The sequence below is a fragment of the Stegostoma tigrinum genome, chromosome 32 (assembly GCF_030684315.1).
Source record: "Stegostoma tigrinum isolate sSteTig4 chromosome 32, sSteTig4.hap1, whole genome shotgun sequence".
Lineage (NCBI taxonomy): Eukaryota > Metazoa > Chordata > Chondrichthyes > Orectolobiformes > Stegostomatidae > Stegostoma > Stegostoma tigrinum.
In genome coordinates, this window is record NC_081385.1 from 11743492 (window position 1) to 11769505 (window position 26014).

A 26014-nucleotide genomic window follows, 5' to 3' on the forward strand; every position below is an offset into this window, starting at 1 on the left:
CAACGTGCTGAGCTGGAAAAAAAAACATGATATGGCAAGAATATAAATGAAGGAGTTTTTTGAGCCTCCTGGCTGACAGTTTCTAGGGGCAGGAATAGGATGTAACTATCCAACAAACAATATTCACCCTTGTTCAATTCCAAGCAGCGAACAAAGCCCTTCAACTTTACCAACCCAGTACATGAGTGCAGACCAAAGCTTCTTCCCCAGTGCGGGGCAAAGATGGTGCTGCATTGTCAGAGGTGCCATTTTTCAAGAGAGGCATTACACCGAGGCCCTCTCAGGTAAAAAAAAATCCAATGACATCATTTCAAAGAAGAGCAGCGAAGTGTTCCCATCTGTGTTCATCCAGCTCTACACCTTGTTATTCCAGTCAATGCTGCTCACTTAATCAACATCACAAAAACAGATGATTTGGTCATTCTCCAATTGCTGTTTAGCGGGGAACTTGCTGAGCTCAACTCGTCCACACCATTTGGCACAATACTCAAGCAACTAGGCTTCAAAAGTACTTCACACGCTGCAAAGCTCTTAAATGTGACTGGTGTTTCATGAAAGGCACCACGCAAATGCAACTGTTTCTTTTGGCCGCATTTTCACAGCTCATGACAGGCGGTGCTGGAGGCAGAGTTCCAGCGATGGAAGGTCATGCCCCCAAACCAATCCCCACACATGCAAACTGAAACCGAGGTGCTTTAAAGACAAAACACTCACAGAGAAGATATCCCTGGAAATTCAAACTGCATCCAGGCAGAACTCTTTCCGTTCCGCCTCTCTCCCAAACTCCACCTGAATCCGGCCAGATCAGTCCATCTACGCCCCCCGCCCCTCCAAAATAAATAGAAAGCCCCGAATGGCTTTCGAATGGGAAGAGGGCTGAACAAAATTGCTACACTTAATACTGGGCTTAAGTTTTTTTTGAAAGGAGGGGGTGAGTGGAATTAAGACAGAAATATCTGCCAAAATTGCAACTGCTAGGTCAGTTAGAAAATGAAAAGGAAGAGACAAGTGAGGGGAAAGGTGTGAGTCGATATGGGCTATCTTTCACACGCTGAGAGAAACGAGGTCATTTTTTCCCCCAGCTCGCTACAATGTAACCCGCGCGCAGTTTGATACATCACGGCGCTTTGAAACTGAAGCATGCTGCCGGTTCTCCTCACCATATGTCGCTGCGATTTCACCCACGGATATCTGTGTCTCTCCTCTCCTTCCAACTAGAAAAACCCACACATGTACACACACATACACAACAGAACTAAAGCTATCGCGAGCGTTCAGACGGGGAAAATAATTAAAAGGGGCATTGCACCTTCTGTTGATTCAGAAGTCCAAACGTGCAAGCTTTGGCATGTTTTCTCAAGAAACGATCTATATTCTTTTGCGCGACGCTTTTATTTCAAATTTAGCCCTCGGATTTAATTACTGTCTACGGACTGAAATTACACAGCCATTTGTCAATCCTGGTTTGCTTCTCTTGTGAAAGCCCACGTCCTCTCAAAGTATGATGAAAGGGGAAAGGTTGGGTTTTGCTTCCAGGTCAGCTAACAGGCAAAGAGTAAATATGGTATTCCTTTGGAAGATGAGATTTAGCATCATTGAATTCCCATCAGGTGACTTCTACTTTTCTTGGTCGTTGGATGTGGTCGCCATTGGCAAGGCTAGCATCGTAGCCCATCCCTGATTGCCCTTCGTATTTCAGAGGAGTTAAGAGCTGACGACATTGCTGAGGGTCTACAGTCACCTGTAGGCCAGACTAGGTAAAGATGATACAATTTAAAATTTACAGAACAGTAAAAGGCCATTCGACCCGTCTGATTTCCCTCCCTGAAAGGACGTTAGCAAATCAGAATGGATTAATTCAACAATTCAGGATTGTTGTCATAGCCACCATCGCTGAGACTAGGTTTCAATTCTAGGTTTATTAACAATTCAGATTCCACCATCTGCAGTGGGATTTGAATCCATGTCTCTCATAGCAATAGAGATAATTGGAACTGCAGATGCTGGAGAATCCAAGATGACAAAGTGTGGAGCTGAATGAACACAGCAGGCAAAGCAGCACCTCAGGAGCACAAAAGCTGACATTTTGGGCCTAGACCCTTCATCAGAGAGCTAATGAAGGGTCTAGGCCCAAAACGTCAGCTTTTGTGCTCCTAGGATGCTGCTTGGCCTGCTGTGTTCATCCAGCTTCACACTTTGCCCTCTCATAGTAATAGCCTGGGTGTATGGAGGATGTTTGATGGCAGTGATGCCCTCTCTGGCCCACCCTGAAGAAGTTCTGATCTTCACTCTGACGAGCATTGTGTGTGTCTGGATTACTAGACTCTCTGAACGTGGATGAACTTTCTGTTTGACAAGTTAGAAGATGTGAAAATAACAAGGTGTAGAGCTGAATGAACACAGCAGGCCAAGCAGCGTCTTAGGAGCAGGAAAGCTGACATTTTGGGCCTAGACCCGATTCTGCAGCCTGTGCAGTTCCTATTATCCCTGATACAAGTTAGAAGATGTGTCACTTTCTTCTCCATGCTGCTTACATTGAGTAGACTAAGCGATTCCAGGGGGTGCCCTTACTTAACTGGGACTGATTGGATAGCTCTTCCAAAGGACTAGCATAAACCCAATGGGTTGAATTGTCTTCTTCAATGCTTTAAGGTAAAAAGATTCTATGTCAGTGTGCTCTCTTACCAAACCTGCACCAATACATGATTCCTTTTGTCTCTGTGGTCTGTATCCCTCTATTCTCTACTTATTCACGTATCTGTTGAGATGCCTCTTTAACCTCGACATTGTTTCTTTCTATTTCTAGCCATGCATCCCAGGTACTTAACCATTTTCTGTGTAAAATTGGCTGTTAATTTTCATGTTGTAGCACAGAAAAATCAAGGCTGATGCAATACTGAGGGAGTCTTACATTTTGGAAGTGCCATCAAGGTGAGAAGTTATTCTGAGGCCTGGTCTTCCCTCTCCAGTGGATGCAAAATATCCTATGTCACTACCTGGAAGAAGAGCAGGGGAGTGAGTACCCTCAATGTTCTGGCCCATATTTATCCCTAAATTAACTTGTGAAAACAGGTAATGCAATGATCACATTGCAGTTTGTGGGAGCTGGCTGTGGTCAAATTGGCTGCTGTGCTTCCCAGCTTACAGCGGGCATCACACTTCAAACGGTAAAAACCGAAGGAACTCGAGATGCTGGAAATCAGAAACAAAAACAGAAATTGCTGGGTCTGGCAGCATCTGTGGGGAGAAATCAGAATTCACATTTCAGTTTGAGCGATCTTTCCTCAGAACTGATGGTAGCTAGGAAAATGTCGGTTTACATGCAGAAGATGGGATGGGGCTGGAAGATGGTAAAGAGTATACGATAGTTGGGGATGGAGCCCAAAGTCAGAAAAGAATTGTTGGACAAGTGAGTGGATAACAATCTGGCATAACAAGTGGCAAGGAGGGTGAACAACTATTAATGGGGACTGCTAATGGCTAACAATGGGTTGTGTGCAATAGCAGAATATATCATAACAAGAGATAACAAAGTGTGGGGCTGGATGAACACAGCAGGCCAAGCAGCATCTTAGGAGCACCCGAAGGGTCTAGGCCCCAAACGTCATCTTTTATGCTCCTAAGATGCTGCTTGGCCTGCTGTGTTCATCCAGCCCCACACTTTGTTATCTCGGATTCTCCAGCATCTGCAGCTCCAATTATCTCTATATGATGACAAGGCCTGGTGTGTGGGAATTCACTTCAGGAAGTGCTTCCCTATGTGTAAAGCCCTCCAGGAGGTGCTATAGAAATGTAACCGTTGATCTGGTCCTCTTGGGTAGGTGGCGCTCTGCGCGGGAGTAAGGGGTGGAGTCCATCACTTGGGGCATCTGTACCCCTTTCCCCCCCGCCGAAGGAGGTGGCTGACAGGAGGATGATGAGTGAGTGACTGGGACCTCCTGAATGGGGAAGAAGCAGAGGAAAGCGGCGCGGTCGGAGGCCGCCTTTTATTGCGAGGTTTGCCGGCAGACCTCGTTCAGGGGCTGGGGGCATGTGTACGGCCTGAAGCACCAGGAGAGGCTCGGGGTCTTGCTGGGCCGCTTCCTGCGCAAGGTAAGAGGAGCTAGAGCCCTCCTGGAGGACGAGGCTGAGCCTGAAAGGCCAGGCCCTTTGGGGGATGCTGGAGGCCGGGCCTCACCTCCCGGTTTGGGAGGGAGAATGGTTTTATTTAAAAGGTGCTACGTCTACACGAATAAATATGTGGCAGAAAGATGGGTAGGGGGTGGGACGTGGGAAAGATTGTGTTCAGCACCTGGGCTTTGACCCGCTCTGTCTTTACAACCGACTAAATGCTGCAGGTAATCAGCTCAAAAACAAAATTAAAACAAGGAACTGCAGATGCTGGAAACTCGAAACAGAAATTGTTGGGGAATCTCAGTAGGTGTGGTAGCATGTATAGTGAGAAAACAGGGTTTTTAAAAAAAAAATTAACCATTCTAATTAACCTGTTAGATTCATAGAGATGTACAGCACGGAAATGGATTCTTTGGTCCAACTCGTCCGTACTGACTAGATATACTAAATTAATCCAATCCCATTTTCAGAGATGTTACGTACCTCGGGACTAAGTGGGACTTCAACCCGAGACGCTCAGTCCAGGGGTAGAGACATTAGCACTGTGCCACAAGAGGGTCCAGAAAGCAGGCTTAACGTTTTGAGGCGGGTGACCTTTCAAAAGAATGCCTCTTTTAAAAAAAAAGTATCAACTACCTCTCACCTACCCTCATATAAAAAAGTGCTATCCCATACTCTCCATTCCTCCACTTTTGCAGCAGCTGCTCCCAGGATAAGGTGTTTTACTCCAAGATGTCTCAGCTATCCTCCTACTTTAGGGCTTGGAAGTGCCCTCCTCTAGTTAAGTATGTGCTCAACTGTATCTCTTCCATTTTTCTCACTTCTGCCCCCCTGCCCCCAAATAACTGTAAAGATAGAGTCCCCCTTAGTCCTCACCTACCACTCCAACTTCTGAATCCCACACATCATCCTCCAAGATTTCCACCACCTGCAGACAGACATCACCACCAAAAAGATATTTCCTCCCCCACCCCTGTCCACTTTCCACAGGGACCGTTCATTCAGTGACTCCCTTGTCAGCTCAACACTCCCCTCCAACTTCACCACCATACCTGGTACGTTTCCTTGCAGTTGCCAGAGGTGCAACACCTGCCCCTCACCTCTGTCCAAGGCCCAAAACACTCCTTCCGAATCCAGCAGAGGTTCACCTGCATATTGCCCAACCTGATCTATTGTATCTGTTGCTCCCCATGTGGCCCCCTCTATATTGGGAAGACCAAACGCAAACTTGGGACTGGTTTGCAGTGCATCTACACACACCAACCAACCTGAGCTTCCGGTTGTCATCAATTTTAATTGCCCCTCCTATTCCGCTGGTGACATGTTCAAGTGAGGCCAAACATAAATTGGAGGAACTCCTCTTCCTCCCTCACCTAACCAGTCCATCTTTCTGCTCACCTAGCTGCTCCTGCTACTGACCAATCGCAATAACCCACTACCTGCATCCACCGATCATTGTCCCACCTCTTTTCGCAACCCCACCCCTTCCCTCCTATTTACTTCTGGGCTCCCCACTCCTGACGATTGGTTTCAGCCCGAAACATTAACTTCCTACTCGTTAGATACTGTCTGACTTGCTGTGTTTTTCAGCTTCACATTTATTGACTCCGGCTTCCAGCATCTGCAGTCCTTACTGTCTCCACGATATCATATTATGTAATTTATTTATTAATGTGTTTTTATTTATTATCTACCACTTCTAATTTACAATTCACCGAGGAAGATGTTGCTGATTCTGCATATCATTCTGTGGTACATTGAAATTACAGGTGGGGTGGTGACTTCTCAGAGGATTGGAAACTCACCAGGTTGTTATCCAAAAACAAAACTGTTAGGAAGTTAATACCATGCATGAGTTTCTCAAAATGTTGCCTCACAGCTCATGTTTTGAATTTGTCAAAGACAAATTTGATTTTCTTTTGATTTCTACTGTGACTCCTACCAAGCCCCACTCTCTCTGCTTGGTGAAATGGTTGCCATAAGCCTAGATTGTCTGCCACTATTTGTGACTGTCTGCTATTCTACATAGATTCGCATTAATGGATATGCAGCTCAGCTTGCAACGTATGGAGTGATATAGTATTTATCATCCCACTAGATTTTAGTTTTCTTGCTGATAAGGGTGAGAATCACTCAAGTCATTTTTATCTTCCACTTGAAACTGATCCGTTCTATTTATTTTAACCTCTAGTTATGTTACCTGATTTCCATCATCTTATCCCCTATCTTAACTGAAGTTGTTGACCTCTTCCTGGTGTCATTTGTTGAAGGTGTTTGTCCTCTTGTATCTCACTACAGTGGCCATAATTGATTCATTTAAGCTTCTATTAACTTTGGGACTACAACGGGCATTACATTTGAACTCAGCCTTTTCCTTACAAAGCACACGTGTAATTGAAGCAAACAGAGCTAAATGATTATTGGGAGCGTGTATCCTGATTACTTTTCTTCCTGTCATCCAGAGGCACCGAGGTTAGTTACCATTTCCCTGTTGTCACCTCAGCACAGACTAAAGAATGATGTTTGGGTCGCCCTCCTCTCTAGTTCAGCAATTGATGGTATAAGCCTAGCAAGCCATGGCAATAAATTTTTGACTTGTACAGTGACTGATGCTTAGGGTCTCCATCTCATACGCCTTTACCAGAGTCTCTGAAGCAGCCTTCTGACGTAAGGTAATTCTGCAACTTGACTAATGTTTCAGCATGCATGCCCATGTCATGTTTTTAAAAGGAATTGGAAAAGGAGGGTCACTAACGTTGAATCCTATTGCGACTATCCTTACTGCTGCTAAAAGAACAATTGTAGCTTGTTCAACAGTATCTTTAAGAATTTGAATACTGTTGTGCAAGCAATTGAAGTCAGACACAAGTGCTCTGCTGTTTATTTTAAATGCACTGTGTTCTGTTTACAATGTTCTTTTGAAAAAAAGTAGCTCCCAGTTGTTTTTTCAGTTCTTGTTGTAACAGGACTCTGGATGCACCTAACAACACACAAGTTGCAGTGTTTCAAGAAAATAACCCACCACCACTTTCTCAAGGGTAGTTAGCAATGAGTGATAAATGTAGGCATTGCCAGCTTCGACCTATAAATGTATGGTGTGTAATTTCTTTCTATTCCTTAATATCAATCTACATTTTTTATTAAAATAAGTCTCTACCTATTTATGACCTTTCAAATTACAGTATAGTCAAGTTCAATTATTCTCACTTTTCACCTTCATGATGTATTCAAATCCTGTACTTTGAGTTCAGATTGTAATTGATGAATATAATCCTGTAGCTTTCAGGAGGAAGTCATCTTGGTGCCTTTCCAGCAGTGGGATTTGTGAGATGTAATTGCACATTCCACTTATGTCTAGGTCAATAGTCTACCAGTTTGCAGAGTGCCTTTTTGTCACACTTCTTTTTTTCACTTTTTAATCTTCTTAGTCTGAAGTTTCTTAATTGGATTTTCAGCTATTAAGTTTTAAAAAAAATGTTTACAGCAACCTTGTGTATTCTGTTTGAATTGCAAGTGAGTAATTTGTTTTTTTTTGATTTAGCAACAAATTAGTGTCGTTTCCTGCAGGCAGTTTTGTCAGTGTGCTTCAAGCAATGTGCACTCAATTCCAAGGTCACTACCTAGCGAATGTGAATGCAGCTGAACAAAATCTGTTCTTGTTAACTAATAAAGAATTACACAATGTGATTGTTTGAGCTCACTCCAGACATTCTCTTTTGCATCTGCTTTTAAAAGGGCAAATGTCATCTTGTGACCTTGTGCATTAAGTCATATGGGACAGTAGATCTTGGGATGAGCAATAAAATTAGTAACAATTCACCTGTTATTGTTGTGATCCCAGATACTGTCATGAGTTCCTTTTGAGTGCGCTGTCTGACTAGTCAAGTGTGGTATTTGCAATGAAAGGGCGGCATGGTGGCTCAGTGGTGAGCACTGCTGCCTCACAGTGCCAGGGACCCAAGTTTGAGTCCACCCTCATGCGACTGTCTGTGTGGAGTTTGCACATTCTCCCCGTGTCTGCGTGGGTTTCCTCCGGATGCTCTGGATTCATCCCACAGTCCAAAGATGTGCAGGTTAGGTGGATCAGCCAAGCTAAATTGCCCATAGTGTTCAGGGATGTGTAGATTAGCTGGATTATAGGGGGATGGGTCTGGGTGGGATGCTCCAAGGGGCGGTGTGGACTTGTTGGGCCGAAGGGCCTGTTTCCACACTGTAGGGAATCTATGAAATCTACAAAACATGTTTATGAAGTAAACTGTATAGACAGTAATGGGTGTGAAATTCAATCATGTGTTTCCCAAGATTGTTAGTACTTCCCTTGTTTAGGATGAACAATAAACAACAGTATTTCATATTCGGTTAGAACATAGCTGTGAGAACTCAATTTTACTACCTTAGTTCTGCATAACTTAATAATGTAGAACATAGAACATTACAGCACAGCACAGGCCCTTTGGCCCTTGATGTTGTGCCGACCTGTCATACCGATCTGAAGCCCATCTAACCTACACTATTCCATGTACATCTATATGCTTATCCAATGACGACTTAAATGTACCTAAAGTTGGTGAATCTACTACTGTTGCAGGCAAAGCGTTCCATTCCCTTACTACTCTAGAGTAAAGAAATTATCTCTGACATCTGTCCTATATCTTTCACCCCTCAGTTTAAAGCTATGCCCCCTCGTGCTCGCCATCACCATCCTAGGAAAAAGGCTCTCCCTATCCACCCTATCTAACCCTCTGATTATTTTATATGTTTCAATTAAGTTACCTCTCAACTTTCTTGTCTCTAACGAAAACAGCCCCAAGTCCCTCCACATTGTCTAACAATCTATCCATTTCTTATTTACATTTTAATTGACATCTCCCCCTTCCCCGCGCCCCCACTTCCCCCAATATCAACAGGTTCTGTGAGAGAATTCCAGGTTTCCAGAATCTTTGCTGTGAAGCAGTGCTATCTCCTGACACTCCTGAACTGCCTGCCAAGAATTGTAAGGTTGTGCCACTGCTTTGACTCTGTAAGGAAGGGAAGTAGTTTTTATGCATCAAGCTGAGCAAATCCTATTAATCATCTTAAGCCCTTTGACTGGATTGCCCCTATTCTTCTGTATTTGTTTGCAGTCTCTCGGCGAAAACAATTTTAATGTACTTATGGATCATTATTGGGAATGCTTGATGAGATGAAGGGAAAGTTTTCAACAAAAACAATTGTAATTGAGTTAAGAAGCTGGCAGTAGGATATTTTCCAGACTTTTAGAAGATTCTGCCTTTATTGCTTTTGAAAATGAATCCAATGAGTATAACCTAGAGCAGCTCAGAGATTTGAGCATTCTTCTAAAAGTGGCTGCTATTAACTCCCAGGTTGAAGATGCACAGCAGTCTCTTAAAGCAGTACAAGTGGAGAAATATGACATCGTTGAGCATGAGCAGAACTTCTGGTGCTACTGCTGCAAGAGGGAGGTGAAGAAACACATCACAGATGGGAGCCTTGCTGTGCTGTATGGTGGGCTTCTTGAGCACTTTGTAAGGTACCGTATCAGAGGAAAACACCTATTCTCCACACTATTCCAGTATAGAATAAAGAATTTCCTGCCATAGTGAAATATTCCAGTGGTCATAAGTGGGCAAACATGGAATGAAAATGCTGCATATGTTCTGATTTGCAACAAAGTAGGAAGCACTAGTTTCTCAACTGATATGATAGTCATTCAAACACTAACTTTTTGACTTTTCATTTATAGCTCAGAACACATGAAGCAAACCAACAAATTTTGGTGGGAAAACAAAGCAGACATCAAGTTAAAAGACAAGTTTATTCTGTCTAACGATGCTTATGAGAAGTAAGTGGTGGATTTCAGCACTCTGGTTACACATTCAACACACTGCCTCACAATGATAATAAACAGATATGAATATACAGAAATGATAGGCAGGGAGTGACCATCTGATCCAACAAACATATACAGCCAAGTATCATGGTCTTCAATGTTCACAGCACATCTCCATGTAATCTCCTGGAAGAAGGGTAGAAAGGGATTTTTAATTGGGAAGAAAGTTAATTTGAAGATTTATGAGGAAATCTGACTCCCTGATTCTGATCAGATGCATTCTACAAGCTTGTCAACTGACATAAACCAACACCATAGGCAGTGGTTTCAGCCATAAAGTCTGTCAACTGCTTTTGAACTCCTGCAGCAAATTCACGCTTGCTGCTTGAGTTGGCAACTGTTTCCTATGTTTTTTACCCCCATCTGGTGTTATTGGTCATGTATCAGAGATGCACAAATTGCACCAAATAGCAGTTAGAGAGCATGTTGCCTACCTGGGTATCTGACTGGGGACTTTCTCATTGAAGACCAGTTTTGAAAGAAACATGCACTAAGGCCAAATTTGTTTTTGCCTAGTTTTTCAGAATTCTCCCTTCACTCTGTCTTGTTAAGGTTCAAAACAGCTGTTGCAAAGGCAGTGGAAAACTATGAAGAGAAGGAGGATGAATATGTTAAACAGGTATGTTAGGTTAAATTGATTTAACTTGATGAGGTTCTCTGCAGCGTTATCATTAAGATTTAGCTGTGATTTAGCATTCCCGCCTTTTGAGTCAATAGGTTGAGTGCTCAAATCTGATTGCAGAGACATGAGCATCTGAATAGAATGCTTTCTAATGCAGAAGTGAAAGTCTGCAATAACACAGCATGGAGCTGGAGGAACACAGCGGCCCAGCCAGCATTTGAGGAGCAGGAAAATTGACATTTCAGGTCATTTAGCATTTCTGAATTAGAATTTAGCACTTCTGAAGAAGGATCCCAATCCAAAAAGTCAACTTTCCGGCTCCTCTGACCCTGCCTGGCCTCCTGTGTTCCTCCAACTCCACACAGCGTTATCTCTGACTCCAGCATGTGCAGTTCTTATTATCTATGAATGAAAGTCTGTTGTTCTGTCAAATGTAGAGGAGCAGGAAAGTTTGATTCCTGAATTCCTGCTCCTCTGATGCTACTTGGCCTGCTGTGTTCATCCAGCTTCACACCGTGTTATCTCAGATTCTCCAGCATTGGCAGTTCCTACTATCTCTGCTCTGTCAAATGTGTTGCTTTTAAGATAAGGTGTTAAACAAAGATCCCCTCCTCTGCCCCAGCTTGCCTCCGGGTACTCTTCAAAGAAGAGGACAAGTTTTCCCTGATTATTTTGTTCTGTGGAAGCTTTCAGATTCATTGCCCCATTTCCTACTGTGATGACACTTCAAAATTGTTTAATTAGCTGAAAAGCACTTTGGGCGATCCTGAGGTTGTGAAGGGTGCTACAGACTTTTGTCTCTTTTTAATATTTCTCATCTTTGTAGAACAGTGTAGCCAGGATGTAGCATCCTCAAGCGGAATCCAAAGGTTTCCCCAAAATGAGGAATCACAAGATTGGCAGTAACTTTATTGGGCATGTCAATGCAACACTACAAGGCTGAAAAGATTGGTGGCTGCCCACAGTCTGCTACAGGAGATGCATGGCTGGGGAGAGACAAAATAGAGAATTTGGATGGAGTAAAATTTCAGTTTGTTAGTAAAATGAAATTGCTTGTTGTAGTAGCTCTAACTTAGCCTCTCTCAACCATTTAAGGTCAGAAGTCACATGATACCAGGTTATAGCCCAACAGGGTTATTTGAAATCACAAGCTTTCATAGTGTAGCCACTTTGTCAGGTGAAGTGAAGTGCACAGGCACAGAATTTATGGACAGAGATTGAAAGGCCATACAAATGGTGTGAGTGAAGTGTCGACAGGCTAAATTATAAGTCCATGCCAGTGATCAAAAGTGTCAGACAGTGGAATAAAGTGTCAAGAGCTGAACAGCAAGTGGAAGGATGACCCATAATCTGAATAATTGAGGCAAAGAGATAATTACAAAAAATTAAAAATAAGGCGGTGCTGGATACATACCAAATGACTAGAATGACGTTATGGGAATAAGAGTGACATGCCAAGAGTCTAACCAAAGTCACAAGTAATCCAAAACTGTACAAACTAATTAAGGTAGAGAGATCAGAACATATTATCAAGGTGATGGTGTCAAAACAGGACGGTGAGGGAGATTTTCCAGATACAGAAGTGTGGTGGGGTTACATGTAGCGCAGCATGAACGCAAGGTTTGGAACGTGGCTATCAATTTCTGCCTGGTGATTCTGCATTGTGTTGTACCTTGAAGGCCGCCTTGGAGGACACTTACCTGATGATTGGAGGGTGAATGTCCTTGGCCACTGAAGTGTTCCCCGACTGGGAGGGAACATGCATGTCTGGTGATTGTTGTGTGGTGTTCGTTCATCTGTTGCCATTGAGTTTGCATGGTGTCGCCACTATGTCATACCTCTGGGTATCCTTGCCTGCAGCGTATGAGGTAGACAACATTGGCTGAGTCACATGCACATCTGCCATGTACGTGGTTGGTGATGTTCCCCATCTGATGGTAGTATCCATGTTGATGATGTGACATGTCTTGCAGAGGTTGCCATGGCAGGGTTGTGTAGTGTTGTAGTCGATGTTGTCCTGAAGGCTGTGTAGTTTGTTGTGAACGATGGTCTGTTTAAGGTTTGAAGATGAGAGGCGGGGGCATAGGGATGATCTTTGTGAGATGTTTGTTGTCATTGATGACATGTTGAAGGCTGCAAAGAACATCGCGTAGTTTCTACGTTCCAGAGAAGTACCAGGTATGGAAAGGTGGAAGGGATTGGTTATGTCCCATGTCTGTCTTCTGAGCAGGTTGTTGTGGTTTTTTGCTGTGGTTCACCGGAACTGGCAATCAATCATATCCGTTTTTACAAAGGTATCTTTCAACATCTTTGGGTGTTCGTCATGTTCCTCCTTGTCATAGGACATTACAGGTCATCCCTTCACTTGCTATTCAGCTGTTGACACTTTACTCACACACCATCTGACACTTTTGATCACCTGCTGATACTTATTGTTCAACCTGTTGACAGTCCGGTTGCACCATTCGTACGATCTTTTGATCTCTCTGCTTATAAATTTTGTGCCTGTGTCTCTTCATTCCACCTGACGAAGAAGCAGTGCTTTGAAAGCTTGTGATTTCAAATAACCCTGTTGGACGATAACCCCAGTGTCATGTGACTTCTGACCTTGACCCCCCCCCCGCCAACACTGGCGTGTCCACATCATGCCAACCATTGAAACACGTGGGATCATCCATAGTGTAATCATATTGAATTTATGTTTTTTTATTGTCAAATAATTATTATATATAATTATTGTGTAGGAATTAAAAGGATGTATGTTTTTCTGAAGAAATTTAAAGTATTACTCAAATAAAACCAGTGATCATTCTGAATAAATAAATAAATTCTCGAAAGTTGTAAAAATGTTCTTTCCATTTATTTACATGGGTGTTCATCTGTTTAATCAAATGGGAAACCCATGTCCTCCTAGTCCTGGGGCTTTACAAAGGACCTTCTTTGATTGTAGATTCATAAAACCTGATGTCTGTAAATGATTAAGATGCATCAAAGTCATATTTAAATTGTTTACAAAGATGTTAATGTATCAATCAGAATTCTTTAATTCCTTTGTTAAAACAGCATATTAATGTTCCCATTTTCTTCAGTGCTTTTAGTGGCATTCAAGTACTGTAGTGGAGTTTAATACAATCCACTGGTATACTTGTTATGAACAATACATTGAGCAGGCTTGTTTTTCTATCCTGATTCCATTGTATCTCTCAATTACTTAACTCCATTAATAAGTGATTATTTTAAATTTATTTGGATTCTCTATAGGAAGCAGAATATATTCGAGAAGTGGAACGGAAAAGACGGGAAGTAGTGCAGGCAGCCTTTGAGGTTGGTTTTACCTGGATGAGCCTGAACAGTATCCATGGCAACTGTTGTATTTTACACTGACTGATGTATATATTACATAACAATCCTGAAAGATTTATGTGATGCTACCTTAATAGTTTGGTTAAGGCCACACAGCTAAGCCTTACGAGAGCCGCAAATTTTGAGTTCTCAGAGGAAGGTGAAGGTGAAGGTGATGGCCTGGTAGTATTATCGCTAGATGGTTAATCCAGAGACTTGAGTAATGTTCTGAGGACCCAGGTGCAAATCCTGCCATGGCAGATAGTGGAATTTGAGTTCAGTAAAAATCTGGAATTGAGTGTAATGATGACCATGCAAATATTGTCTATTGTTAGGAAAAGCCCATCTGGTTTACGATTGCCTTTATCGGGGGCAATTGCTATCCTTACTTGGCCTGGACTGCACTTGACTCCAGACCCACAACAATAAGGTTACTACCTACTGGACATTTAAGGATCGACTGTAAATACTGGCATAATGATGCTCACATTCTGTGAATGAATAAAACTAATTTCAGTGAGGGTAATAAAAGGGTGGCTACAATTGGTTTCGGGTGAACTTGTGTTGAAGGGGACAGTCAGAAAACTAGGATTCTTTACATCACACACAATCCAGAGATCTTTCCACTGCTCTTCTGTGTGCATCCCATGCCCCCTAAATGTCAGAGTGAATAATACGTCAGGCTAGGATTGGGCTTGATTCGGCTCCAATCAGCTCCAGCAATAGCCTCCTAATATCTCTTGTCAAGGCTTGCGGAATTTGACCATTTCATTGAGGTAGCAAGAGTTGAGTGACAACAGGGAAATGTCCCTCAGTTAGAAATGGTGGAAGGAAAGAAAAGGATTTTTAAAAGTTTTAAGATTTTTTTCAAGTAAACAATTCAGATCCAAACCAAGAAGTCTCCTATGCAAATCAGTTATTGAATTCACACAATAGATTAAGAACAGAGGTGTTTTATTGACAGTAGAGCAGTTTTATGCAGTAATGTCCCTGGACATAGTTCCATTAATATATGAACACTTCACTTTACATCTTTCTGTTTTGTCGTTCGTCTGATTCCTATCACAATTTTTTTCCCTATCTGCAGTGGATGGTATCGACTCAATTTTCATTTATCCATTCTATATTTTGAAAAATAGAAATGAATGGAAAATTAGATTCTAGTGGAAGATTCCATCCAATGGGCTGAATCATAGAATTCCTACAGTGTGAAAGAAAGCAGTTCGGCCCATTGAGTCCACACCAAGACCCCCCCCCCCCTCCCAAAATCGAAGAACATCTAACCCAGAACCCCCACATCCCTGTAACCCTGCATTTCCCATGGCTAACTCATCTAACCTACACAGCCCTGGATATTGGGCAATTTACCGTGGCCATTCCACCTATCTGCACATCTTTGGACTGTGGGAGGAAACTGAAGCACCTGGAGGAAACCCACACAGACACAGGGAGAATGTGCTAACTCCACACAGCCAGTCGCCTGAGGGTGGAATCAAACCTGGGTCCCTGGCACTGCAAGGCAGCAGTGCTAAGTGCTGTGTCAACCTGCAGCCTTCCTTTGCTCTCAATTTTGTGGTTCTAATTCCACCACACACCCATTTGTTCATGCTAGGGATGCTTGCATCCTTTGAATGCGGTTTTTTTTAAAGCTCTGAATCTGCATATAGAATTGCTTTCCTCCAACCTGATCAGTTCTAGACCAGTAGACAGATAATGGGTATACCCGTTGAGATTCAGTGTAGTAGGGATGGTAAAGTTGTCCTGAGTGAAAACTGGGAGAATCAATGGAATGAAAACATACTCATTATTAATACAATATAACTCATTACAAGGGGCAGTATCCTCCATTACAATGAAAATATTTATCTTAAATACATTTGTTAGGTTGTCTGTATTTTGTGTTTTTGACCTCTGTATTTTAAGAAAATTGAATATTTTTGACTAACCCTAGAATTTAATCTATACATTAAAGAGATGGAGAAATGAAGATTTTCTTAAATTCCAGATCAAAATTCTATACATGCAGTTTTCAGGCAATAACATTTTTTTTGTATTTCACTGGGATTAATGGAAAACTGATCCTCTGCTTTAGGGGTCAAAAAAGAAAACTGGGATAATGTATTTTTAAAAAAAAGTCCACTGCAGTATAATTTCAGAAAACAAACTTTATTTACTTTAGTTACAATGGTTTGTCACCAGTATTCTATATATTATTTATTCATGGAGATATTCTCTGGACTAATACAGTCAATATAATCTCCCCTTTTATACAAAGAACAATGAAGCCAAATCACAATATCTGGACATTGACTTGCTCTTGAAGTGCTTCTGCTTACTCTACCCCTTTTTTGCTATTTCTCTTTTTTTCACAGCATGCTCCATCTGGGATAGTTTAGTCGAGGAGGGGGCGGGATTGCAGATTTCTATTTCAGGCATTCACTGTTACCATCTGGTTCAAGCCAGGTGAGGGACCCTCTGTCTACAGGTCCATTCTAAATTGGACAGCATTTGTTATATCTGTTACCTAATCGAGGAGAGTGTTAGCAATGCTTCAAACCACTGTGGAGTGCGAGAAAGATGTGCTGTCTGTAGCCAGCCCTGAGATCTTGCCTGTGTAGGTGAAGATAATGTGGGTTTATAGCTGGGAGCCTGTTGCCAGAATAATGCAGAGACAGCATTTGCAAAGCCAAGAAGAATGTGTTGTGGATTAAATTTTTTTTTACCAAGCTCTTTCTTGGGATGAAAATGTTAATTATGTTAACCACTGGAGTTTAGCACCTGGAAGCTGCATAATTTTGCAACATGCTTTACAGATGAATGTTTGGTTGTTTACTCATTTCTAGTGCAATAATTGTCATTGAAATATTTAAACTTTAAGAGAAAAAGTGTTGATTTTTCCTGAATCAAAACCAGCCACAGGCAGAGCAGAATTCTATTGATGGACTCCCAGTATTTGCAATCGACCACTATGAAAGGTAAGAAAAATTCATGATTTTGTTTTCAATCTCATCTAATTTGCTACAGAAATGTTTAAATATTATTGCTAAAGCCAATGCTTCTTGGAACATCTTTTGCTTATTGTGGAAAGGGCATGTTTGAATATTAAGCAAGTTTTGGATCAGGTACTTCTGATCCACACTGGAACATTTAAATTTCAAGATGGACCAACTGTTGGTTGACATGATACTGGAAGGCTGTTGGCTTTGATGCAACCATACTAAGAGTTGCACAAATCAAAAGACACTGCTATAATTTTAACAGCACACCCCACGTCCCAGTACATCTTTCCATCCCTAGTCCTTGGAGAAAATGCTTGTTTATATTTGTAAATTCTGCCTGTGATCCGATTTATAACATTCAAGCTTGGGGCCAATGTTATCACTGTTAGCTGAATGTCAGCTTGTAGGGTGAACCTTAATAACTTGCAATACCCACTGTGGTGCTCTATGTTGGAAAGCCAGCATGTAAACACCACGCATAAAGGTTTGTGGGTATTTTTACTTTCTCCCCAATGATGTATGCAGCTGCAGATCTCAAATTCACGTGTCTTCAATAGGGAAGATCCTAATTCAAAAGTTATGTTCATGTGCTTCCCAGCAGCAGGTTGTTGAGTAACATAACATCTCAGCTCAGATTGTTCACCTCTTTCACTAGTAGAAAGTAATCATGAGAACCACTGCATGCTCTTGTTTATCTTCTGACACCTTCTGGTTTTGCAGGGGCATTATGTGAATCTACTCAATTTCATGTTTACAGAGACATAGTGATGTACTGCACAGAAATGGACCCTTCAGTCCAACTCATCCATGCTGACCAGATATGCTAACTTAATCTGGTCCCATTTCCCTCTAAACCCTTGCTATTCCTATACCCATCCACATGCCTTTTAACTGTTGTAATTATACCAGCCTCCACCACTACTTCTGGCAGCCCTTTCCATACATGCACCACCCTCTACATGAAAAAGTTGCCCCTTTAGGTTTGTAGGTGGAACCACTAGTCCTAAATCTCCATCGCTGCCTGACCTTTTCTTTCTCATGCCACACCCCACTGTCACCATTTTCTTTTCTCCCATTTGTCCTTCCAAACCTTGGAATTCACTTCAAAGTTTCTTCCTCCTCCTTCCAGATGACATCCAATATGTATGATTTGGGAGAAAAATAATTTGTAATGTGCAGAGAAAGTTGAAGAAACTCAGCAGGTTAGGCAGCATCTGTGGAGACAGAAACAGTTAACATTGAGTGCAATATGATGCTGCTTCAGAACAGATCAGAAAGCTGTTCAGATTTCTAGCAATTGCAATATTAGGCTTATATTTCAAATGTAGTGCCATTTTAATCAAATGCCCCAGCTCCAACATCCGATTCATTTTGTTTGCTTGAGTTTTATTTAATAAGTCATTGATTTCAGATATGAAAAAGTTGGTCACAATAACATTGCAGATCCATGTTTTCACAAGTCCTGGAAGTTTTTCCATTTTAATGGATGAAATTCTGATTCCTTTTCTAAGAATGGCAGTGATGTTAAACAGGGAGGGTGGCACAAAACTAAAACAATCTGACCACCAGCTAATCAGCAGAGTCAGTAATCTACTTCTGTGCTGGTGTCTTATGGACACACATAAACGTGTGAATTAGGAGTCAGGAGAAGGCCATTCACCAAGAGCCTGGCTGATTTGATGACTCCACATTCCCACCTGCCTTGATAACATTTCGCTTTCTTGCTTAAGAATATCTACCTCTATCTTCTGAATATTCAAGGATTCTGCTCCTGTCTCTGTTATTTACTTTTTTTAATGTTAAGCCACAATATGCAAAGGCAAAATTGGGGAAATTAATTTAAGATAAACTTTACCAAATTATTTCCCGTGTCCCACATTTCAGAAACCAAGAGGACTTTTTTTTAATCTGTTTCTTAGCTCCATCAGGGCCACCTATAAATTAACCAACTCCCTGTTCTGTGGTTACATCTCAGTTAAACTGTTCATTTCTTTCTGACCAAATCAAACTTCCTAACTTAGGGACATTGGCACAAAAAAAATTCTCAACTGTCAGTGCGAATAAAAGATCTACAGCAAAGAGAGATGGAAAGGTGTCTAAGAAAGGATTTGAGTGCAGTGATCGCATGGATGATGCTGCTGACACAAAGATTTGAGAACATATGACACTGCCATGTATTCCAGAGAGCTAAGGAGAAACGGTGGAAGCAAAAATGTTTTGTTCAGTCTTCATTTTGCAGCAGAACTTTTAATGAGCATAGATTCACAGTTCCTTACTTCGTTGCTTTTGTCAGTTGTATTCATGAGTGCTGATTTCTGCAAATGAAAATTTCATCCAAATATTTATTTTGGGGATGTGGTTGGGTTGTTAGATTGGGAAAACATGCAATTTACAGAAATTATTCTGCTAATTCTGTTGTTTCTGTGCAAGTCATGGTACCTATATTGCTGAAGAGAATGAACCTGGGCCAAGTGGAGTAAATTTTCCTTATCGTTCTTGTGAAGTGACAAATGGACAAAACTTGACTTTCATTGGTGACCAGGTGATGTTTGAATATTGATGGAGGTACTTCTGTGAAGTGTCGGTGTGTTTTTGTGACATGCGTGACAGTATTCTATTGTGTGTAAAGACTTCTGCACCTTGTTTCATTTGCATTGCAGTGAAATGCAATTGAATCAGTCTGTAGTAGGTCTGGGGAAAGCATTTGCACTGGCTCATTCAGATCCTTTCTGTACTCTGCAAATCTGGTGCATTCAAACAGCGCCTGCTGCAGGAATCAGATTAGAGATGATCTGCTGGAGCTGACTACATTTGTGTTCCCAGTGTGAGCAGGAGCCACTGGCTTATGTAAAGTTTGCATTCTCCCTCCCAACCTTAGCAACATGGCAAGCTGATTTGTCATTGTGCAAGTCAAATCTTTGTAGTTTGTGCAAATAATGTCCAGGTACATAAGGACAAATCCAACCCAACCAGTTACTCGCACATCAGTCTACTCTTGATCATCAGTAAAGTGACGGAAGGAACTTCCATCAAGCAGTACCTGCTCAGTGATGCCCGGTTTAGGTTGCGCCAGGACCACTCAGCTCCTGACCTCAGTGCAGCCTTGGTTCAAACATGGACAAAAGAGCTGACCTGCAGAGGTGAGATAAAGTTGACAGTCCTTAAAGTCAAGTCTGCATCGACAGAGTATGGCATCAAGGAGCCTTAGCAAAACTAGAATCAATGGGTATCGGGGCAAACTCTCTGCTGGTTGAAGTCATACCTAGCACACAAGATGATGGTCATGGTTATTGGATATCAGTCATCTCAGCTCCAGGACATCTCTGCAGGAATTCCTTTGGCTAGTGTCTAAGCCCCAGCCATCTTCAGCTGCTGCATAAATGATCACCTTCCCTCTATCATAAGGTCAGAAGCGGGACTGTTTACTAATGATTGCACAATGATTAGCACTATTGACGACGACGACTCGGGTACTGAACCTATCAATGTTCAAATGCAACAAGATCTGGATAATGTCCAGGGTTTGGCTGACAAGTGGCAAGTTACATTTGCACCACACAAATACCTGGCTATGACCATCACCATTAAGAGACAATCTAACCACCAATCCTTGACATTCCATAGTTTTACCAGCTATTAACATCCTGAGGGTTGCCATTGACTAGAAGGTAAACTGCACTTGCCACATTAAACACAATAGCTATAAGAACAGGACAGAGGTGAGGAATACTGTTCTAAGTAACTCACCTTCCCCCAAAGCCTGTCCATCAACTACGAGGCACAAGTCAGTGTGATGGAATACTTCCCACTTGATTGACATCACTTTCACAAGCATCCACTTCTTCTACCACCAATGCTCAGTGACAACAGTGTGTACTATTTACAAAATGCATAGCAGAAATTCACCAGAGATCCATAGATATACCATCCAAATCCATGAGCACTTCCATCTAGAAGGATAAGGGCAGCAGACACCCGCAGGTTTCCCTCCAAGCAACTCACCGTTCTGACTTGGAAAAAGAGTCTTGTTCCTTTACTGTTGCTGGATCAAATTCCTAGAATTCCCTACCAAAAGACATGTGGGTCAACCCACAGCAGGTGGTGTGCAGCGGTGCAGAAATGCAGCTCACAACTACCTTCTCAAGGGCAACATATGCTGACTGGCCAGCCAGCACTACCCACGCCCCATGAATGAATTTTAAAAGACAGTACAACTGATGGAGATGCTTGTTCCTGTGAGTGTATGAAAATGTCAATATGGATTATTCAATTTTAATTTGAAAACTAATTGTGCATTTTTTTATTTGGATATAACAAATTCAAAGTAAACTGTTAAAGTTGCAACTCAACCAATTTGGTTTGTCAGGATCTGCAATTAATGTCTGACTGGCTTTTTCCTACAATTCCAGATATCCAAACCAGAAATTCAGAACATTCACACAGGTGAAGATGTCATTTTGTGCAGGTTTACATTGTGTAATATAATGACTGTATTTAGAAGTGGGATTTAGGCAAAAGATGATTATGTAAGTGTTATATATTAAAAGCTGCTGTGATTGGTTAACAAACATCATTTAACCATAGTAGTAATTAACAGTTTTTCGGCAAGTGTAAACTAGTCTAGCATACTGAATTTAACAGCAGCCTTCACTCAATTGATATTCCACATGCACTCTACTGTCAAATGCATTTATTATCCACTTTGGTTTATAGTACTGTAAAATATGGTGAGTAAATTTCACCTTTAGGCTCATTGAGGATAACAGAAAATTGTACAGCAATCATAGGTGCATCTGTTAAGTATTTTTAAAGTATTGTTCTGGAATGTATGCAGAAACATGAATCCTGTTCTGCAGTGACTCAACGTATGTATAATTAGACATTTTATATGTTTTTTCAGTTTCGGCTTTTTAGATTTTTCTTCCTTAATATTCTGGGATGTGGGAGTAAATAGCAAGACTGGCATTTATTGCCTAGCACTAATAATCATGGAGAATTATCATTGGATGATTTTTTGACTATTTGAACCTCTGCAGTTCACATGCTGAAGGTCCTCCTACAGTTTTTGTCCAGAATAATCGCAAGTTCCCAGTCTTGGGAATCCCTGTACTGTACCTTACCATGTGATCAGTTACCATGCCTTAACTTAAATCACTTCTCATTTAATTTCATCCATTCAAACAATTAATTTTACTTGAGTTTTCAGGATCGTGGGAGTACGTAGGAGATAATATTGGAGGATATCTGCTCTTCTCTTTATTTGTGATTTGAGATTTTATAAATCAAACATACTTGAGTGTTATGCAAGAAATTATACCAGGTTCTTTTGTACTATAAAATTTGTCTTTTGGGATAAGTGTTTTTATTTTGGTCAGCAATTAAATTCCATTGCATATATAGTTAAAACTGAAACAAAATCATTTCAATTTGTATCATTCTATAATGCCTGTGTACCTTGTCTCCCACTAATCTATACATCTGATCTCAGGTGCTACTCCACCCTGGCTTATTGATGATGATGATGATCTGGACACAACGCCAAAATCGATAGGGCCATCTTACGAGGAGTTTATCCAACACAGTATGTTTAATATTATAGTGGGTAACTTATTTACAGAAGGTCAAGAATGGTCATATTTTCTATGCAGTAACAATATTTACACTTGTATAGCGCCTGTAGCATGAGATGGAAAAACAGTCCCAGGTGGTCCATGGGGCATGTCATTAAACAAAACTGAACACTAAACCAACTTGAGATTGTTAGGCGGGTAACCAAACCCTTGGTTAAATTGATGAGGCAGATGGTCTAATCCCTCTGAGGACCAACAACTCAAATTTACCAAATGACCCCAACCAAAAAACCTAATGGACAAGGTAATTTGTTGATTTTGATATGATAGTTCATGTTTTATTAATCAGGAAAACTAGCATCACTATCAACTATAAAGTGCATACTTAATAGCAGATATAAAGATTTAATTCATCTATTGGACAGTCCACTCGATACCTATGGCAGCAGTTCAATCACAATCTCCATCAAACCTCTGAACTTTCTCAGGCAGAATTGCAGGTCTCTTTTGAAGATTTGGCCTCTGACTTTTACCCAGCAGAGGCACCCAACTAACCCAGTCTCCATGGGCACAAACATCACCATATTTATGTGGCCCTACAGAAGCACCATAATCTAAACCCTTGGACAACTCTTCTTTTTAGCCATTGCCTCTCACACTTGTGAACCTAGCCATATAGGCTTATTTAGGGTCATATGATTGCAGCTGTTCCCCCCAATCTCTTCCATATTGGAAGTAACACTGCCTCCGATCACCAGAGGTGAGAGCTCAAGGGCTCAGCAGCTAAAAGTCTGCTCTCCCATGGTTGAAGCATCATAAAGCTCTGGATCCTCAAGTGCGTAGAAATGGAGCAGCACCAATTATCTTTCGAGTTGAGAGTGGAGTTTACGTAGTGAATGTGGAGATACTTGCAAACCAAGATGAGAACTTTAATGGTTATTGTTGCTTGACTTAGAATGAAAGATGAATGGGCAATTAGGGTGTTGAGTAGGATGAGCTTATATTTTAAATGACCATTTCTGAAATCTGTAATTGGATTTTTAACTATTCAATCAAATCCCATTCCCACTTCTGTCCTAAATGATGAAACGTCTTTGAAATAGATTTTTTTAACAATAGTTTGACAAATTGTGACCATTTCAAATAGTGCTGGAGGCTCTCTTTGCCTTAAATTTATGCTGAGATTACAGCCTTGCTGATCAACAACAATCTGGTGCGAACTAGCATAATTATAAACAAATCACCTCTTGGAGAAGTTGGTATTTCTTTTGCCAAGGCTAATTGTCACCCTAAACTTGAATCTTCCTCCATGTTTTGTTAATTTTACAGCTTTATAATGAAATATTCAAACTCTACTTTGCCAGCTTCAAGGCCAACATTTATTGTCCATCTCAAGTTGTCCTAAAGGTGGTGGTAAACTTCCTAAAATTACTGTGGTTTGTATGATATAGGGAATACTATTACTGTAAAGCATGTTCTTCTGTAATGCTTCTGTTAATAGTGTTGCTGTCCACCTAACAGGTAATATATAAATAGGCCAAATAAATTTAATTTAGTGCACAAGTATACAAACTGAAAGTCGTTCCATTCTGAGTGTTCTTGGGTAATGTGTAAGAGTATGAGCACTTACTGTTCGTTTCAGTAAATCAGTGACATGGTTACAAAAAAAGCTAATGAAATGCTAAACTGAGGTGGAGTAGTGTATCTATTAAAGAATTGTGAACTATAGTTGGAAGCATTCCATGGTGTAGACAAGATGTTAAAACATGGTACAGCATGCATGCATCAGAATGCTGCCTGGTATGATTAAAACAAATATGAAGAGACTTCTATTTGAAGAGGAAGTGTTAGGAAAGAGATGAAGTGAATCAAGAACTTCCAGTAGTTCTGATCTAAAAAAGGGAATTAGTGACACTTAGGGAAAAGCAGGCCAATAAGGGTCTTCAGGCTGTGAACTACAGTTCCATTGTAATTTAAGAGGTATGGTAATGTACAACCAGGTGTGAGGGCTGGTCGAAGTGGTATGAAGGAATAGACTGGACACATGAGAAAAATACTAAAGTTAAAACACCAGTTTGAACTGGGTGAGCCAAACAACCTCTTGTTTCTCTCAAGCTCTACTGAAGGCAAAGTAGTGCTCAACTTCTGACTATTTGAAGTTGGGTGTTGAAACATTTAACTTTACTTTTAGGTTAGATACTTGTTCAGCTAATGGCTCAGCATTCATGATTTTTCAATTTTAGAGGAGAAAGAAAAACTGAAGAAACTTCCTCCAAATAGAGTTGGTGCAAATTTCAACCACACATCAGAAACAGATGACTCCTGGTTACCTTCATTTGGCCGGGTGTGGAATGATGGCAGGAGGTGGCAATCCAGGTGAGTTCTTATTTCTTGTCTTGGGTGGTTCTGCAGGATACAGGGATATGGCATTCCTGATCGCAGTGTAGTGTAGTGAATAAAAATGCATTCCTACACTGATTTGGTTCTGGTTTCCTGTTCCAAACTGCACTTGCCATTTAACACAACTCTCTAGAAACTTGACAGTTTCTAATTGGAATACACCAGGAAGATCTTTACATTATAAGTGCACATATAGCCACTGAGAAATCAAAGTAATTTGGATTTGTAATGGTTTACTTAGCATTTCCATAAAGGCTTAATTGTTCTAATGTTAAATTGTTTCCTTGTACTTGATTGACAATACTGAACACTCAAATAGCACCAATCTCATTGACTGCTTTCATTTTTATAGGCATCAATTCAGATTAGAAGAAGGCAAAAAAAGAAAACGAGACAAGAGATGACCTACGGAAAATTTTAAAGCAAATGAATTGGGCAAAGAGGAAAATGGGGGAGATTATGCTTCAAAGACATGTTAATGTTACATGCAATGAGTATAGCAAAAAGTATAAAGTTTTTAAAAAATATTGTATACCCTATTGCATTGGGTAAATAGGTTCTGAAAACTAATTTCTGATGCACTAGCCAGGTGCTGTAAGCTACTTGTACATATCACTGAAGTTTAGGTTGTAAAATTTTGCCACAATAAATCGATTATGTTTACATTTCTATCTAATACAGTTTCAAATGCAATGATATTATTTCTTCATCTTTCTCTATTGATGTTCACCAGTGGCTCAGTTTTCCTTAGTTTCCATTTAACAACTTTCTAGTAGCTTGAGCCATTTTTGTATTTCAGTTATAGAGTACACTAAACATCTTTTATACTTGCACTAAACAGTACATATCCAATTGCAAAGAAATAAAACCTAACGCTTGTTTGAGGGCAGCATGAAAACCTGAATCAGGGCAAATGTTTTCCTGGTTATCAAGCTCAATAGCAGGTGACTCAATTCTACACATCTCCCCTTAAAAAGGCAGACTTTAACTGGATACTGTACATAGTTATCAATTACAGGGGAATGAAAACTTTGCCCCTGCAAATTATTGTAATAAGTCTAGAATCCATACTACAGCT

The 26014-nt window shown here is 40.9% G+C and overlaps 2 protein-coding genes across 6 annotated transcripts in view; one reads left to right on the forward strand and one right to left on the reverse strand.

The window, feature by feature from the left end:
* LOC125466869 (E3 ubiquitin-protein ligase TTC3-like) overlaps nt 1-1487 on the reverse strand; it is a 127799-nt gene extending 126312 nt beyond the window's left edge. For 2 of the 4 annotated variants that reach the window (XR_009442873.1, XM_059639114.1), the window contains exon 1: nt 1161-1262. Coding sequence is in view for 1 of the 4 variants with exons in the window: in XM_059639114.1 (XP_059495097.1) it covers nt 1161-1163 (3 nt within the window). In the remaining 3 variants the exon portion in view is untranslated. Of the gene's footprint in view, nt 1-714; nt 737-1160; nt 1263-1309 lie in introns of those variants that run through there. The other 2 variants (XM_059639115.1, XM_059639116.1) reach the window with 2 other exon arrangements.
* A 2341-nt stretch (nt 1488-3828) lies between these two features.
* cenatac (centrosomal AT-AC splicing factor) lies at nt 3829-25612 on the forward strand. Of its 2 annotated transcripts, none has more exons than XM_048562078.2 (11): nt 3829-4092; nt 9477-9643; nt 9857-9955; nt 10520-10622; nt 13887-13949; nt 16881-16942; nt 19397-19508; nt 21376-21409; nt 22455-22547; nt 24780-24912; nt 25289-25612. In XM_048562078.2, exons 1-11 carry the CDS (start codon nt 3943-3945, stop codon nt 25338-25340), a joined length of 1068 nt encoding a protein of 355 aa, XP_048418035.1. In that variant the 5' UTR covers nt 3829-3942; the 3' UTR covers nt 25341-25612. The 2 variants fall into 2 exon arrangements, with proteins under 2 accessions (XP_048418035.1, XP_048418036.1); XM_048562079.1 differs by having other exon boundaries at nt 3832-4092; nt 10556-10622.
* Nucleotides 25613-26014: the final 402 nt, after the last annotated feature.

Excerpts from the sequence above, each read along its gene's own strand:
- cenatac (XM_048562078.2), top strand. The coding sequence starts at position 3,943 with ATGGGGAAGAAGCAGAGGAAAGCGGCGCGGTCGGAGGCCGCCTTTTAT. Across the intron at positions 10,623-13,886 it reads AGGATGAATATGTTAAACAG|GAAGCAGAATATATTCGAGA; the intron begins GTATGTTAGGTT and ends GATTCTCTATAG. Across the intron at positions 24,913-25,288 it reads GGCAGGAGGTGGCAATCCAG|GCATCAATTCAGATTAGAAG; the intron begins GTGAGTTCTTAT and ends TCATTTTTATAG.